This window comes from Columba livia, chromosome Z, assembly GCF_036013475.1.
Source record: "Columba livia isolate bColLiv1 breed racing homer chromosome Z, bColLiv1.pat.W.v2, whole genome shotgun sequence".
NCBI lineage: Eukaryota > Metazoa > Chordata > Aves > Columbiformes > Columbidae > Columba > Columba livia.
Window position 1 is genome coordinate 27,294,921 of NC_088642.1, and position 18,669 is coordinate 27,313,589.

Genomic DNA, 18,669 nt, shown 5'->3' on the forward strand with positions numbered 1-18,669 from the left:
ATTATGTCAGAAAGAAGAAAAACTGCAGCTTTCCACTATACATTTTGTGTCCCACTCTCAAGTTGTACCTAGGTAAGTTTATTTTCAGGAGTGTTCTTAGCAGCTAGGTTACTACATTTGAGGTGAAACCATTCTGTTCCAAGCCTAGAAAGTACAGATATGAAATAAAACAGAAACATTAATCTAAACTTTGTGATTAAATAATTATTGGTAGCAGGAAGTCTGCCTTCCCAGTTTTTTCGTCAGCTGATTCATCTAGATCAGGTCTTATTTTAGTTCAGAGTAGACTGAAGCCAGTGTAGCCAGAAAGCTGACATAGGGCTTTCTGAAGCTTTAAAATCCATCGTAAGAGAGGCTGAGAGTAGCATAGCTACATGATAGGCTGCTCTGTATATGCGTAGAGAATTACTATGCAGGGCCCAGGATGGGCTCAAACAACATTAGTGGGGAAATTACAGGGAAGGACCATGGGAATAGGTCACAGTTTCTAATCTTTCCAGGCTGCAATGCAAGCAGAAGCTGTTTCAGAGCATATTCTGCAAGAGAGGGTGTGGAAGTTCCTGCAGTCCTCAGGGAACTCATGATTTGGCAGGTGAATTCCCCCTTCACAGACATGCTCATAGCCTGTAGCTCCTGGCATCTTGCCTGCTTTTCTGGTTTGAAAAGGGAGGTGTGAATTTCAATGTATAAAAGTACCTCTGTCTGCAGCTCACCTCACATAGTTGTTGAGCTGCTGCCACACTTTACAGCTGGCCTTGAGTCTCAAACTCTGACAGAGAAATGTTTTTTCTAAAAGCACCAGGGAACATAAAATATACTTTTTTTGTGATTTTTTACTATAAACACTTGAACTACATTGGAAATATTGTTCAGATACAAATCGGAGTTTGTCCTAAAGAGGATGAGAAATATTTGGGGAAAAATATGTTTGCCTTTCTATTTTCACTTTCTACATTAAATCATTCAAAGCTTGTGGGTGCTGATTATAGTATTTCCTCTTCACTTCTTGTAATGCTCTTCTCTAATAAAAACACTAATGTAAGCATTGCTGCAAATGTGTCTGTCATGTAGATAGATGTATCGTATATTTTTTTCTTTTCACCTCAGGAGTGTAAGAAGTCCAAGAAAAAGATTTTTGAAATCCTAAAAGTCCTAAATATTTAGAAAAATGCTTTAAATTCTTTATAATGCTAACAAAACATCAAGTATTTATAATAAATATATGTTGAAGCTCTTGTGATGTAAGACAAAAAGTGTTCTGAATGCCCTGCTCCCCTTTTCTGCTGGTAGGTTTTGCTGTCCAGCAGCATCCCAGAGCTCTGCAGATGTTATTTTAAAATTGACTGGAACATCTGAAGCTAAATCACTCACTTGATTCTAATTGGCCCAATGTGCCTCTGCAGTGATTTCACACTAGCAGATGCAAGAACCCAAGCAGCTGTGTTTTTCGTCTGGCCTTGTTATATTTGTCCTACGTCAAATACAATCTTCCATTTTTGAGAATATCTTTGAACCTCTGGCTTCTAAAAAAGAGTAATTTGAATAAAGTAAGGGTTAGGAGATGCTCTACAGGAGAATTGAAGTGCAGATTGTGTAAAAGTTCTTTCAAAATAGTGAAGCTGTGTAACTGTTGAAAGAACATGGATGTTTTAGTTTATGTACATTACTGACATGTTTGGAGGAGCACAGGCTGTTATTGTTACTTTTAAAATAGCTAATACTTAGAGAAAGCCTAAGGAATTTTGTATATGTGATGATTATATTTTATTCAGTGATAATGCAGCCCCCTCCCAGGGTGGAGCACTGTGACTGCTGGAAAGGGCTTAGACTTGCATGTGTCTGTGTTAATAAAAGCGAAGTGGTATGCACAGCACATGATTAGGAAGGACAGGCAGTGCACATGCAGTGTCTGTAAAACACTGATAAAATCCTACATTTGGATAAAATGAGAATATGATAACACAAGCTTATGAAAATCAAATAGCAAGGGCTTTAGTCTTATTTGGAAGACCCTGTTGCATTGTGATGACCATATGAAGGGTTTCAGTTTATTTGAGAACGAAAAGGCCCCCAGAGAATAGTGCTACTGTGAAACAAACCAACACAGATGTAAGAAAGAGAAAGCAGACCTTTCATACTTCAGTGGTTTCATCAAAGTGTAATTTAAAGCAGCATTTATTTAATTTCTGAGTGGTGTTTCACAGAGCTCACATAAAAGAAAAACACAAGGGGTAATGAAGTTCATGACTTTTATGATTTTCATACCATAATTCTATGGAGAAACTGGCAAATTTTACAGCATATTATCAGTAAATATTCTTTCTGATTCATGGATACCAGAAATTCATAGCTTAGCCTTCCTCTCTTCAAAAAAATGTATCTTTCTTTTACAGCCGGAGGATCCGAAGCAAGGAAATCAAAGGAAAAACCACTCCCTGCTACTCATTTCCTGCTGAGCCATTTTGATAACAATAGTGACTGATATTAATGGATAATGACATGAGAATACCACTGTTTTCAGTCCTTAACTGCAAATGGGCATAGTATTTTCATTTTCAGAAAGCTACTAACAATACTTATGGCTGAATCAAGAAACCAACCAAGACTTCCTTGCTGTATCACTTTGACCAAATTGTTAGATTTCACTGTTGCTGTCACTCTTGCTCCTCTATGTGTGACCTGCTTATTTTAGTTCTAAATTTTGGGATTACAGTGTCCATTTCTTGTAATGTATTTGCACAGTAAGAAGTACAAAGAGATTTAAATCTTCACTGGAATTTCCAGGTGCTACTTTTATATAAGTAAATAAATTAAAAACAGTTACATAAGTAGTCACATCTTGTGTATAGCAGATGGACTGCATTAGAGTCTAATGGAACAAAAATGAATAGCAAAAGATTTTCCTGCAGCTTGGGAGAAGGCAGAGGCAGTCTGAGGCAATGCTGGCATCACCCACCAGCTGTATTTGCAGTTATGCTGACAGAAAAGTGAAAGACTGTTTTGCATAATGGATTTGCAGTTTTTTTGCTGTTTAAGCCAACCACACAAAATCACACCCTAAATAGTTTCTCTTTTGTAGATCCCAGTGCAGTTTACTCTCACATGCCCCACTGCTCAGTGACATGCCACTCTCTCATAAACCTATTTATCAGTAACTTTCATAAACACTTCCTAGAGGCTATAAAGAGTGCTTGCCAGTAAGATCTTAATTTAAATGGGGTAAGTATTCCCAGAAAGTCAAAATGGTTAGCACAGCCTCGGTGCTGCACGGCATAGCTGTAGTTCACATGTGTGTAGAACACATTCCTGAGGTAGAGCCTGAGCCAGCTATGTTGGTGCTGGCCAGTTAAGGATGGGTGGTGTGGAAGTCAGTGCATGTTCACAGCAGAAAGTGACCAGGACTCCAGAAGGAAAGGGAGAGTCACTATTAGCTTGACGATGGGGAGAGAAGGAATAAGCCCGTCTTGCTCTGCCTGGAAAGCAGTTTCCCATTTTTGAATGCAGAAGCTGGAACTGTATTCTGGTGTTTGTTTCTTTGTATGTAGGAAGTGTAGCCCGGCACTTATGGTTGAAAAATAATCAGATTAAGTCAGAGACCATGAATAGTCTACCTCTATAGAGACCATGAATATTCCACCTCTTATGAATATCTTATTTTATTTGCTAGTTACTTTGAATCCAGTGGCAGTAGTTGCTTTCACAACTACTGTGAACACCTCCTTGAACCTCTTGATATAGCTCAGATCACACTGTGAGCTTCACCTTGGGAATGTGGCATCTTGTGGTTGTTCCTCAGTTCCTTCCTTCCCCCTTGGCAACAGATTTCCAGGGTGCCTCTGTTTGGGCACATAGGATCAGAGCTCGACACATTGTCATCTTCCTTTCAATTTTGTTGCTATGTTGCTCTGTTGTGCCAAACTAGGCACTAGCGTTTCCTCTTTGCAGAGGGCTGTGGTGGCAACTGTAAGCCTCAGAAAGCAAATTCTCATTTAAAAATAATGTGTCTTACTAATCCATTGAGAACGCCACTGAAATAACTGAAGATAATGTACCATGTTTAATAAAAAAAGTGAACTGGTGATCTGAGATACCTGTGTTGTTGTTTTGTTCTGTTTTGTTTTCCCAAGAATTTCAAATTCAGCTGACACTCCTTTACCATTAAAAACAAAACAAAAACCACCCAGCCACCCCACATCACCAGTATTCTTGTTCAATGTTTTCTTACTCATTGTACAAACAAGACTACACGCTCCAGGAGCCCTGCCCAGGAAGGTTGGGTATTCAGTTTAAAAACGACAAACTGACAATTTTAGTGCAAAAAAAAATAATGCCTGAACAAATACATGTCATTACACTGTGGTAGTGCACTATACCCTGATGTACTGTGACTAATTAGAGCCATTTAATGCTGTGACATGGCTGTTTGAGAGTTCATATCACAGAATCACAGGGTGTTTGGGGCTGGAAGGGACTTTCAGAGATCATCTAGTCCAACCCACCTGCTGAAGGAGGTTCAACAGAGCAGATCACACAGGAATGTGTCCAGGTGAGTTTTGAATGTCTCCAGAGAAGGAGACAACACAACCTCTCTGGGCAGCCTGTTCCAGTGCTCTGGCACCCTCAAAGTAAATAAGTTTCTCCTCATACTCATAGAACTTCCTGTGTTTCAGTTTGTGCCCATTGCCCTTCATCCTATTGTTGGGCACCAATGAAAAGCGTCTGGTCCCATCCTCTTGACACCCACCCTTGAGACAGCATTGAGAAGATCTCTCAGCCTTCTCTTCTCCAGGCTGAACAGACACAGCTCTCTTGGTCTGTCCACATAAGAAAGATGCTCCTGGCCCCTCATCATTTTTGTAGCTCTTTGCTGGAGTCCATCCAGTAATTCTTTATTCTTGAACTGGGAAGCCCAGAACTGGATACAGTACTCCAGATGCGGCCTCACCAGGGCAGAGTAGGGGGTGAGGATCACCTCCCTCAACCTGCTGGTCACACTCTACCTAATGTACCCCAGGATACCATTGGCCTTCTTGGCCACAAGGCCACATTGCTGACTCATGGTCAACCTGTTGACCAATAGAACTCCCTGCAATGCTGCTTTCCAGTAGGTCAACCCCTAACCTGCACTGGTGTCTCCTCATGTGCAGGACCCTACACTTGCCTTTGTTGAAATTCATCAGGTTCTTCTCTGCCCAGTTCTCCAGCCTGTCCAGGTGTCTCTGGATGGCAGCACAGCCTTCTGGTGTGTCAGCCCTTCCTCCCAGTGTGGTATCAGCAGCAAACTTGCTGAGGACGCACTCAGTCTCTTCATCGTGGTAGTTGATGAACAAGTTGAACAAGACTGGACACAGTACTGACCCCTGGAGAACCGCACTAACTACAGGCCTTCAACCAGACTTTGATCACAACCTTCTGAGCTCTGCCATCCATCCAGTTCTCGATCCATCTCACTGTCCATTAATCCAAACCGCACTTCATCCTACCACACGGATAACATTTCAACAGCTGGAGGTTCAGTGCTGACTACTCTCAGAGATCTCACATAAACAGAGGAAAGGAATACTCCCCAGAAGAATTCACACTCTTGAAGAAATCTAGATGTCTGTCAAACAAAAATGTCACTAGGATGTTTTTCTCTCTAAAAATTGTCTCTTGAGCAGAGATGTGATTCCTGTTATGAAAATATATTTAAAAATAGCTTGAGAGTCAGTTTCTCAGACTAACTCTGGGATTTAGATTGTTGATAGATGTGCTTGAAAGGAAGTAGTTCACACCTGCAGCGACATTTCTTTGAAAGTCTCTTTATTTAGAGAACATTTTGACACAGATCTGTGACATCTCTCAGCTCCAGGCAGCTGAGGAATTAAAATTTTTATTGAAGAATGTCTATAATAGAAAATCAACTTGATTATCAATGTAATACTGTTACATTGTTAAATAATACAATGTGGTTATGCATAGCAACCAACAGAAAAAACCCCAAAACTCTCTTGTGTGGAATGCAGAATTTGTCATGTTCTTGCAGATTGCAAACTTGCAGAAATGCACATGAATGTGAGAATTAACTTGATGTTCTGACAGAGTTAAGAAGATGGGCAGGAGATAAGTAAAGCTTCTACTCACATAATGGCATATTCAAAGAAAACCATAAACAAGTGAAGGTTAGGCTTTATTCGTGTTTAAATTAGGATCATTTAAGTCATCAATTGAAACAATTTGTATCTGTTGGTTTCAACTGGCCCAAGTGTTGAACTTAGCCCAGCACTTGGTTTAGTAAACTAAGATTAAGGAGTTTAGAATGTTAAATAAGGGATTTATGCTAATGTGGATTTTATTTCTACAGCTGTATGTATCTGGGTGGCACAGTAATACAAGAAACTTTTCAGAGTAATCTGCTGGCTGAAACAGTGTCCCAGTAAGAACCAAACCCATCCTATAGCTTTCCAGTGGCCTCCAGGGTTTGAGTTGATGATTTTGGTTCAGCTCACAGAGGACAGTTGTAAAGATGATTAACACCGGCCTTTTAAATCTTGAAGGCAAGTCAAAGAAAAGAACAAAGAAACTTGTGATTTGGATTTTACTGTAAGAGTTTTCCATTTGTTACAAATGGAGAACATCACAACCCCCTGCCTGCTCAGCACTTTACTATGTTTAACCTGTAAATACAGCTCTGCATTCCAAAGGGCTCATCACCCACCATCTTGTCTGGGTGGAAATTGATGCTACTGAAGAAAAGTTGTGCTGGCCTCCTGTTCTGTATTTGGTGTCCCTCCATGGGCAGTACTAGAGGGCAGAAGCATTTTGATTTGCATCAGCTAGGGGATGTGAAACAAAGCCATTCTGAGAATGGCTGCAGCTCTCTTTTGTGGTAACAGTCATTGTTCAGCAACTATTACAGAAAACTTCCTGTAGGTGTTATGAGTTCAGTTAGAATTCATCAAAACTGTCAGGAGAGCAGCTGGAACATGTGCTTTAAGTGTTCACTTGTTTAATCTCCTTTATGTTGTTTGGGATGGCAGAGTGGTACTATGACTCCAAAATCTCTGCCTGTTCTCTTCCATCCTCTAAGGAGGTTGGGGAGACAAGAGGACAAAGAGGATCAAGGAGACAAAGGAAAAGCTTATCTTGGCTGACAGATAATGTATCTGAATGCAGCTCTACACCTTTCCTAGCCCAGCCAGTAATCACACAAAGTAACCGCCATAAAGAAGGTTGTCAATTTTCCTGAAGATAAAGGCTCTTTCTGCCTTTACTGCTGCTCTGGGGCAGTTCCTTCCAAGATCCTCAGCGTCCTCTGTGAACTGTCCATAGCCATGGGTAATGTTGCTTTTCAGACTGTCAGTGATGGCACTGTGAACACTACACACTCCCCAGCAGGAGCTTTGCAGCTGAGCTGGCTGAGGTGGCTTGTGGCCAATAATAAGCATAGGCCAGTGGTCAGGATCTGCTGTCAGACTCTGACTCTCTGCACTGTGTCCTGAAGAGGGCCATTTATAATTTTTACTTTTCAGCCCTTGATTTGCTTCCTGTATTTCTTCCACCCGATTGCAATAAATACTGAACACTCACAAGCAAATTCCCGCAAGGAGGGAAAACAGAAGCCAGATTTTGGAGGGTTAACACCTGAGTACTGAAGATAGCTCTCCAACCTCAGTTCTCAGAAGCCACTGTTGGGAGTTTAGAGTCTAATCTTTCTGCCTTAGTTTCCTCATATGTGGCACGGGGATAATATTATTTACCACCCTACTGGGAAGCGTTCAGTGACAGAATGATTAATTTTTGTTAAGTGCTAAATTAGAACATATTAAAAAATATCCTTCAGTTTGCTACAAGATCTCCACGGATTTTAGTAACCAGGTGCTGTCCTCACATAAAAGCTGGGAGGAGAATAAAACCTCTGTGAAAGCAGACTATCTTCCTGTTTACCACCTTACCAGAGAGCACCAGAAGCATGCAAAAACTGGTGCCTGCTTTTTTCAGTTTAGAGAAAGAGCTTGCCCTTGTTCCTGCCACAAGTTATAGTCCGTTTTTGACACTTGTCTGACATGTGCTGATCTTGCGCTGACAAAAGTAACATTGAAAACTGATGCTGATAGATCCAACAGTATTGATGCCAAATTAAATATTTTTAGTGAAAAAGAATTTGGAAAAGTGTTTCTTGCTGTTGCAAAACAAGAGACTTAGGACCTCACAATTACCATGATTAAGAAGGTGAAGTCTAAATTCTCAATGACTACTCCAAGGAAAGGAGTAATGGAGCTGAAAGTCCCGACACATTGACTTTCACATTTCTGAAAGCAAGTAGTATGAGCTCTGCATCAGGAACTGTGTAGTAGGGCCTTGAGCTGTGCTTTTGAAGTGCCTATAAATGCAGCATTTGATTAAGTGTATAGTAGGCATGTATGCAAGAGTGAAAACAGTAACATACTGATATAAATTCATCGGGCATAAAAAAACCCCAGCAGAACAAAAGGAAGTAGAAGAACGGCAAGGGCACAAACTGCTCCTCATGGTCTCTATGCCACTAACAAGTCACTACATCTATGGTTGGAAATTGCCATGCAGATTAATTATCATGAAGCCTGTTGGTGGACATGATGTCTCATGGAGAAATGTAAGCAATGGCAAATCAGAAGCAGCTTTCCCAAGATATGTCTTGGAACCCACAATGAAAGCAAAATGAAAAATTTCTTTATAGGAAAACCAGAGTTTTAAAAGTGTATAGCTGAGAGAGAAAGACCACAGGGACAGTGGCAGACTTCAAGGGGCTTCTGTCTGTAGTTTCTAGGACATAGTGAAGAAAATGGCCAAATCAACAATAGGAGGAAAATCTGTGTAAGATCACAACATAGTGAACTATGGTAAAAATAGTAGATACAATGACAGGAGAGGTCAAATCATAATAATATTTTTAGAGTTTGAAGTATTAGAATTTTCAAAAGTATCCAATCCCTTTCTGATAAATTCTCTACACAGGATGTCTCTTTGGGCTAACGGTTGGAAGGTGAATGAAACTTTAAGAAGCTTCAGATGTCCAAATCAGAAAAAAGTATGTCTGTCCAGTGGTAGGAGTTGGACAGAACAGGAGGCAGAGACTCCCTCTGGGTTAAGTTATCATTAAACAGTTTGGTTTGGCTGTTCTTCGTAATAAATCTCTGCCTTATTTCAAAGAATCTACTCCAAATAATCACTTCTGAAACAATACAGGGTTAGCAAATTTTAGAAACTGAAAATGCAGTCTTTATGACAGTATATTTAATATAGCCTTTCTTGTTAGAGTTTATATCTTTCCCTTTCTCCAATGCTATTTACCCTCACCTTCTGTGTATGAAAGATATAGCCCCATTTCTCTTCAGTCATTTGAGTGCAGCCAACTATTCATGCACTGTGGGAAGGTCTCCCTTCATAATTTTCAGTATACATGCAAAGCTACTTTCAGCTCAGTTGACAAGTTGAATTTATAGCTAAAGTGTGCGGTACTGTGTGTGAGCAAGGGATCTGCCTCTTTTGCTCCTTCCTCTCACTTCTCCTCTTACCAAACTAATCTTCCTGGTGTAATCTTGATAGGAAGGCTGTGGCTGTGTGGACTTTTGTGGGGGTGGTGATGGCTTCAGAGACACACTGGGAGAACTGGACGGAGCACTGATGTGTTCAGACAGTTTCAGTCTGCTCCTTTGTGATTCAAGAAGCTGCACTGCATCCTTCTCCAAAAGGATGTGATTCCACACGCTGAGCACAGAAACATGCATAAAGAGGCTGGAAAGCACATGTGCATAGAGTCAAGTACTCCTCTTGGGCAGGTATGGAAACCCCCTGGACACTGCAGGTTCTTCCTGGTGTTTGCAGAGCAGTGAAAGGTCACACCATGATGCCAAGTATCTTCAAGCACCACAAACAGTGAGATGGGGAGTGGAAAGTTACTGCAGGAGGCTCTAACATGCAGGTGTCTACAGACCTTACTAGGCTCAGCAGCAGCTGCAGAAGGCAGGCCCTTGACAGTGTTGACTGTTGTGGAGGGAACACTTGAACTTTAGGATCCTGGTGGGCCTGGAGTTTATTTCTTGGCTCTGTGTCAGTGCTGCACATCAAGTACTACTCACTGCCTTTGGTTAGAGGTGTTTTTCTTGCTGGACACCTGACAACTTCTGGTCTGAATTGCCTCTGTGGTAGTGCTGAGCTTTTCCACTAATAGGGACAGCACAGAATCTTTGCTTTCTCTGAAACTAAGGAACACGTGAACGCTCTGTGAAAATAATGTGAGAAAAATTCTTCTCTTAAAATATAAAGATAAATAATGTATAATTTCAATACTTTTGTCTTCAAAAGCATTATTATAATACAGGTGCAAAGCAAGAGGTCTGATGGCTCATTACGACAGTATGATCAGCTGAACTCTTACAGCCCTGTCAGAATGTTTTGAAAAATTGCTATGCTTTCATGTTCTGAAAAGGTAACTGTGATGCTTCTGGTGTTGTGCAGTGGAAAAATATATGAATTGTACAGATTCCTCTCTGGTGATGGCAGAAGAATGCAGTGTATTTGGGGTGAAGGGACAGAGATCTCCACCTCTGGCAGTGGTAGGGGCATATGAAATGCTTCATTAGGACTAAATTTTAAAGGATATAACTTCGTCTTTAGGTATTTAAACAAAAAAATTAGCATGCTCATCAGATACTCTGCTCATCAACAGAACAGCCTTTGAAAGAGCCCTGTATACTGGACAATCCTTTGTTTTCCATATGAAAATTTTCCTCTGTTTTAAATAATGTACTAATACTAACCTCGTGCACAGTTTACTGGAAGAGTAGACCGCTCCATTCAGTGTAAATAAATGGTCCACTGGAATAAAGACTGCCCCATGTTTAAAAGCATTTTCAAATTCCGTTTATACAAATTCATATATGGAAGCTAGAGCATGTTCCAGTGAGGAAGTGAATTGTGTTTTGGTCAGAAAATGTATCCTGTAGATAGATAGATAGATAGATAAGTAGACAGACAGACAGACAGACAGATGGATAGATAGATAGATAGATAGATAGATAGACAGACAGATAGATAGATAGATAGTGTATGCATATGTATGTTTTCTTAACTCTCTGTTCCAAGCCACACTCCCTAGATGCATGAGTACTGCAACACTCTATGAGTTAGCGCTCAACTAGTGCCACAGAAGAATGTGCCAGAGATATTTAATCCCTAGACAGAGGAAAAAAAAAATGTCTGTCATGACCTGCTGACCAGACATTTCTTGGCAATTGCTAATCAACTGTTAGGCTTTTATTGTCTCTCCAGCCATTATTTTCCAGGAAAGATCTGAGCAAGAGGTCAGTGCAGCTTAAGTAGGTATTGGTTTATTTGTTCTTTCGTGCAGTATGCTGCAGTGAACAGTCTGCTCTTCTCTGAAGGTCAAAGACTTTAACGTAATTTGACTTGTTTATTTACTCTAGAATTTGACTATCAAGCCCAGAATGTAAGAATAATTCCTGGTGGCAACATTTCTGAGAATAGTTTTTAGTGCTTTCTATGAACATTAATTTTTAAAACATCAATATTTGGTGAATTGTGAACTACTTCTTTATTGATGGTCTAGAGAGAAGTGACCTGGATCTTAATTCAAATTAAGACTCTCTCTGCTCAGGTAAGTACTGTAGTCTATGCTTACTCTTGAACAGAAAATAAGATCTGCATTTCTTTCCTGAAAAAGTCTGTTTCCTCAGTTGGAGACCCAGGGTAAAAATAATTCCTTCCTTGAAAAAAATGAGGGAAAAAAGGGGGAAATGCTAAGAAAAAAATCAGCTAGCAGATGTTTCCTGTCCTGCAAACTGATTGTGTAGAGAGGAGACAGTGGTAATACGTGCTTCTAGCTTCAAGTGACTGCATCTGAAATTATGCATTTTTGAAAGAATTTCATTTGAAAGACAGTGTTATCTTTGATCAAAACTTGTTAATTATTCAGCTTTGTCCACCCATGCTGCATCAACAAAGCACTGTTGAGTGGGAAAACCAGAAAGCTCATTAGCTCCTTTCTGGGAATAGAAGTGTCTGGCCTATGGGATGGGGGAACATCTCTCCCTTTCTCTCTTGCTGTAATATTGGAAGTATATGAAATTTGTTCAAGCCTCTATGGGAAGCGAACACAGACTTCTCCTGTATCTCTGTCTCCAGCATGGAACCGCAACAGACAAACAAATGGGCAGCACCACAGCTCCTGTGTGATTGCTTTAGGCAGCCCAGGAATCTCCTGGTCCCTGGATTCAGGAGAAGACGGAGCTGCAGCGTGTGGCCTGCCTCTTTTGAGACATCCCATTCGATAGCAAAAAGCTCGGTTTTCTTACCTGCTCAAAAGGGCTAGAGTGGCGAAGGAGTTAAAGACATTTGACCTCACTGGGATTCCCTTGCTGTGCCATTTGGTCTCCTCTTCCCTCCACACACTGAACACGTTCCTAGGCAGTGTGCTAAACTAAAGATAATTAATCTTTGCCACTGTGGTTACTTTGGGCTCTCACTCTGCAAAGATAAACTTTATTCTCGTAATGTCTACACTGCCACTTAGGTTGAATGTAGAGGTTATTTGCTGCCAGCCAGAGCTGCATGAATTAGTTTTTTCTTTTCCTTTGTGCAGTACGTGCCAAAAACTCTGTACTGTTTGGTGCTGGCTTAGTGTCTGCACTGAAGATCTGAATGTTCCTAGGAACTAACTTATGAACAACCCACTTCTTGTGTGGGGCCACAGGAAGGGTACAAAAGGGCTGGAGTCAGAGAATTTGGGGGTTGCAGCTGGTGGAGGTCCTGGGCACAGAAGTTTAGAGGTTCTGGAGAGCAGTGACCCCATGGAGCAAATATAACTGTGCTGCACTGTAGGAGGGACTTTGGACTTTTCAGTGAGGCTGGACTGAGCAGGACTAGTCCAGTGCAAAGACAGAATATGCCAGAATTGATTTTTCCTTCAACAGAATGTGCTTCTGTCATGCACTATTTTTTCTGTTTAGCCTCAAGGACTAAGTTGCCTGTCAGGCGCATGAGCTTTTAACTCTCATGGATTTCAGCAAGAAGCTAGAGTTTTACATCACTTGTTGAGCGTGAGCTTTATACCCTGAGACTTGGATCATATGTTTAAAAACAAAATATCCTTTTATTTGGGTGCAAAAGTTCCCTCTTCCCTGTGTTGCATCAGAGCAGCTGTTGTGCTCTACTTTCTTCTTTCTGAGACCGTCTGTGACAGCCACCAGCCATCCTTCTATTTACAGTCATTACCGCAAGGAAATTGGAAACTGCAGCTACTGGGACATGATTATCTTCTCTTTCATGTCAGCTTTGTCTTTCACTGTGACAAAGCAAAAGAAATATTTGTACAGCTAATAAAACATTTATCTAGAGACAAACAGAAGTGCCATGTCCCGACTGAATGAGCTGCTGATGTAGAGCTAATGTAGGAGGGATTTACTAGCAGTGGATACAGGAGGGGTGACAAAAGAGGACTCTCCACCCTCCAGTGCCCACAGCCATGACCACAGCCCATCTGTAAGTAGTGGGGAAGCCTCCAGAGGAGTAGCACCAAGATTTAGATAGATAAGAATCCTGTCTGCCTCTAGGAAAAGACAGTCTTGTGAAATATTTAGTCAAAGGCTATAGCACTTGCAAGGCTCTTGACTGAACAACAGTCTGGTTAGACTTCTTTCTTCAGTTCCATGATCAAAGTGAAAAAATAATGCCTAATAACTCAGGACTGTGCAATCCTTGTTTTATGAAAATAACAATACACAGTTACATTTTTTTCACTGAGGAATATGAAGAATTAAATGAAAGAAGTATAATCTGTCAGTACTGTTAACAGTTTTGAACAGTGTGTGCTATATCCCTGTCTGTCCCACAAGAATTAGTGTTTCATTATACCTTCCTAGCTTGTCGAGTTCACAAAAGCCACAACGTAGAAAATATGTGAAAAACAAGGAGTCAAACCCCCCATGTGCTAAAATTGTCTTTAATTTTGAGCTTCTTGTTTTAATCTTAAAAAGATATTTTTGATGGCACACAACCTCAGAATTGGCACCTTTGCATTTACAAACCACAGAGAATCCCTGTCAAGTTGTTTCCCTAATTTCCACATTTAAATCATGCGGAAAATCTTACTCTCTGTTCCTGTTTTCTATGAAAGGCTTAACCGCACATTGCTGCAACAAGATTGCATGTTAGGAGGATTCCATTCACAAAATAGATTTACAGCACATTAAATATTGATTTAGTAATTTCATCATCAATTAAAACTATAATGAAAATGACTATATAAATACATAATGCAGCTTTTGTGATGTGCTACCCTTTCTTGGTTTTGTTAATTTACACTCCAGTTTACAAGAGCATCTTTAGTACAATTAATGAGATTTTATTGTACAATTGTCTTGTAACAAGCTCTTAGATATATTTCAACTGATTGAGGCCAATGAAATGAGTTAATTTTCAGCATCTGGTTTGGTGAGAGATTTATCAAGCTCTTCTGCGGGGTTAGATTTCTTCTGGCTTGGGATAGCAGGTAGAACACGTCTTGGTTTCAGAGGGTCTCCTGATAGACCAGGCAAGAAAGAATATAGCAAATGACTTTGAGAATGTCCCTTTTTCTGTGATCTGGAGGTTGGGGCAGGTGGGAGAATAACTGCACCATTCCTTAGGGAATTTAAAGGCAGGGACTTAAACTTCTTAGCACCCTGAGATGGTAGCTGAACTAGAAGAAAAAGAGAAAAAGAATGCACAGGAGGTGAAAAGCATGACATTTTTACAAATTAGTTTGCTACTTTCTTTGAACTGTTGTTTATTTGTCTTATGTTTTGTGTATTCAAACCCATATTTGAAAAATGTGACCAAAATATGAGTAAAAAATTGCTAAAGCCTGGCATAGCTAATCTTCACCTGAAGAAAACAACTCCAGTGTTAAGTAGTTTACTTTGTGTTTGGTGACTATTAAGACTTGATAAGTTCAGAGGTTTACTTTTGATTGATAAGCAGAGAATCTATACCACTATCTAAACTGAATGAGACTTTGTCTGTTTGGAGAGATTTCCACAAGACACTTTTTCATCAAAAACCATGGGCTGACTGAAATAGAAATGTTCCGTGGTAGATAAATTACTTTTAACACAACCTTTGTGGGACAATGCTCTATTACCCAGGGTAAACTCTGATCAAAATCTTAGGAAGATGAAACGGAAGAAAGTGAGCCGTTGTGTCTGGGCTGCTCTAGGCATGGTTAGTCATTAAGGTCAGTCATTAGGGCCACACATGCTCTGCAAGTCACAGGCCACAAGAGCAGCCCAGTACCCTGTAGCACAATAAGAACCACACTGAAACACAAGAGCCACAGCTCATGTATCTCAGCAGTTTTGTAAGAAACTGTGGATTTAGATCATTCTTAATCTCCACCTCACACTCAGCAGTGTAACAGTGTTTGTGCTTTTAGAATTAATGTAGTTCTATATCTTCTCTAAATTGAAATCCTCAAGCTCCGTCATTCAAGCAACTCACTAACTGATTTCCTATTTTTTTTTTAAAGTAGAATTCAAAACCTTAATTGTAGACCTAGTTTTTTTTCTGCCCTGGAATTTATTGTGAATTGCATTAGCTTCTTTTCACTTAATTCTCCATTTTATTCATAAGCTCTTTCTATATGAACAGTTTGGGTGTTTCAGTTTAATCATATGAAGAATTCCCTACTGGAGTTAACGTCATCTCTGTTTTGGCTACAGAATCTTTCTTGCCATTTTTCACATCACTTGTCCTTGGTTGCATTCTCATTCCATCTGTAATTTCCCTACATTTGCATCTGCTGTGATGAATAAATGAGAGACTATTAACATTTTCCTCTGAGATGTTATAGTTTGAGCTTCATTTTACTAGTCATGGCAGCCTCCAGGAGGCTATTTGGCTTCCCTGTTTCACTGGCTTCAGCCTTTGAAACTAACCACAAACAATTCCTAGGGGTCAGGTATTAAAAACCGTTCTCTGAGCCAAGCAGTTTTCCTCAGCTTGGTGTCATGACTATGTCCTAGTTCTTTACATGCAGTAAAGAATCCTGCTATAAAGCATTCTGCGCCAAAGGTGACGACCTTAGCCTGTCATTATTTCACTTCCTGGTCAACTCTAATGAAAAGCTGAGTATTTGTGTTTGCATTTTTACTGGAAGCCCTTTTCTTCCCTTTTCATAATTTCTGACAGAAATTTTCCTCATGTAGGTTGAGATAAATTCTACAGAAATGAGGAATGGAGAAGAGTATTCTTTCTTAACCCTACAAAAATCTTGTGTAATTCCAGAGAAATATCTGAAGTTAATCTAGATTTGCAACATTTTAATAGAGGGTGACCGCTGAACTGAATAACTACTGCAGTCAAATCACCTGTGATGAACTGGACCTTACAAGTAAATTTTGATCTCAAAAAAAATCCTCAAACCAAACTAAATGTTCAGCACATTAGAGGAACTCATAGGTAGAAAAGTGGATGAAGTTTCCTGAGGACTGTAGAACAAAAGGACAAAAAAAAAAAAAAAAAAGAGAAGATTTAAGTAATTTCAGGACAGTTAACCTAAGCTAAAAAAAATCCTAATTACCTAAAATCCTGCCGACAGTTGGTGTTTCTCAAAAGAGAAATCTGCACTCTCACTTCTCATCAAGCAGCATCAAAAAGAATAACAGGGACACTGACTCAGTGGATGCAGGAGAAATGAGGAAATTATGTTTTTTAGTAAGGAAGGACTATTAACTTTTTCACAAATTTTCATAAAAAATAAGGTAGATCTGTTATTATAACGTGGACACACACCTGACAAAAAAAGGCACTCAAGGTATAATTTCCTGGAGAATAAGTTTACAATGCAAAATGACCTTGATAGATTGGAGAAACAGTAAGAAGTTCAGATAACGATACTCAGCAAAGGCAAATGCCAACAACTGCACTTAGGGAAAACAAAGAAAGAAATGCCAAACTACCAAATGTCCAAATGTGAGATGGCTAGGGGAGTAACAGTGCTGCAAATAACTGGGGACACAGGCTGTACCCAAGTCAGAAATATATTGAAGAAGTTCAAGCAGAAACCCTGCAGCTTCCATGTCTTGGCAAAACAGAAACACCCCAGTCTTGTCATGCAAGCCCTTCTGTGTCTGTACATTTACGCAGTATATAATTAATAAGTCAGAAATTTGCCCTGTTGGAGACAAATATTACCTCCCTATTGTCTGCAGTGGGTACTGGTAGACCTGTGCATCTATGCATTTTTTTACTATACGCATTGTGCAAATGAGAGTGAAGTTCTCCTTGCCATATTCCTCTGTACCATATGCCATATACTCATTTTGTAATTCATTATTTATTTGTCAGGAGCAGTAATTCTTTAAGACTTACGAGGTATCTATTCAGGGCAAAGTAGAATCTTTATAAAGAGGATTTAGAAAATGGTTAGATTGTTTTTCTTTTCATGCTAAATTCAGTACAATTCAAGTTGTCATGGCCTGAGTAGGCAGTGTTTACTAGAGCTGCCTGGCCTTTGGCAATATTGTGTAACTCACAGGTCATATTCAAGGTTCATTCATGTTCAGGAAATTGCTTAATTGTCCTTTCCATGAAAAAAACAACAAAAAAAACCCAAACAACAACAACAACAACAAAAACCAACAACAAACTTTGCTTTAGTTCATACTGAATTTGTGTGAATCAAGCAGGACTAAATACAATAAATGAGCACATTTGTTTTCTGGCATGTGATATAATACTCATTGCAACGTATATTGAAATTTTGGTGTGTAAAACCACAAGCATATTGAGAGGCTCAATTGTTTCCCTTCTGGAGCACAGGCATATGTTCATGCATTGAAAGTTTACACCTGTAGAAACTATCTCCAGAACACTTTACATACATACTAGATAAGTACTTAATGATGGGTTTAAGTAGGGCAAAAGCAGTGTTGCTTAACTTCACCCTCAGGACCAAGTAGCCATCACAAACCTCTGCTCATTCAAAGAAGTGAAAACCAGCATCCAAACATGAATGCTTTCACCCTAGTCCTACATACTGTTCTTGGTTTAGAATGTTTGATAAGGATTTCTGGACTGGTACATGTATGGCTTCAAAATAGTACGTATCTTCAAAATAATACATATGATGACTCATATTAGTATATCTATTGAAACACATGAGCCTGGACCTAGCATTGGGGTCTGTGAAAGAGAGAACCTTTAAGGCTGGTTGCCCTACATCCAGGAGGTATATACTGCAAAAGCATTAGAACTATTTTGATTCAGAGGATGGAGACAGCTACCGAAGATTAGTGATACTGTAAGAGCTACTAATTCAGGGAGCCTTTCCACTCAGTAGTGTGTCATGGTTGAGATGGAAAATGACAGTACTGACTCTTGAGTGGCTGCTCTTACAAGCTGCAGAGACAAAAATGAGGCTCTCAGGGAGGCATTGCCCAGGGAGTATGTGCTATCCAGCAGAAGGGGCGGCTCTTAGACTCCCTTCCTTTTGCAAGCTGGATGATGCTGGCCTTCTGCACAGAGGAGGCTGCTTTGTGAAATCCTTTGCTGTTAACTTGGGAGAGAAGGAACTTCAAGTCATGATTAATAGCAGCAAAAATGACCACTGATCCCCAGAAGACATTGTTAAATGACCTGCAGAAATAGATG

The 18,669-nt window shown here is 40.0% G+C and overlaps 1 protein-coding gene across 1 annotated transcript in view; it reads right to left on the reverse strand.

Annotated features, from left to right (window-relative positions):
- Positions 1–2,157: 2,157 nt before the first annotated feature.
- Positions 2,158–18,669, reverse strand: part of ANKRD55 (ankyrin repeat domain 55) — a 68,262-nt gene continuing 51,750 nt past the window's right edge. Inside the window, exon 11 of the mRNA XM_065045234.1 lies at positions 2,158–14,719. Within this exon, the coding sequence (XP_064901306.1) occupies positions 14,451–14,719 (269 nt within the window). The 3' untranslated portion in view covers positions 2,158–14,450. The remainder of the gene's footprint in view (positions 14,720–18,669) is intronic.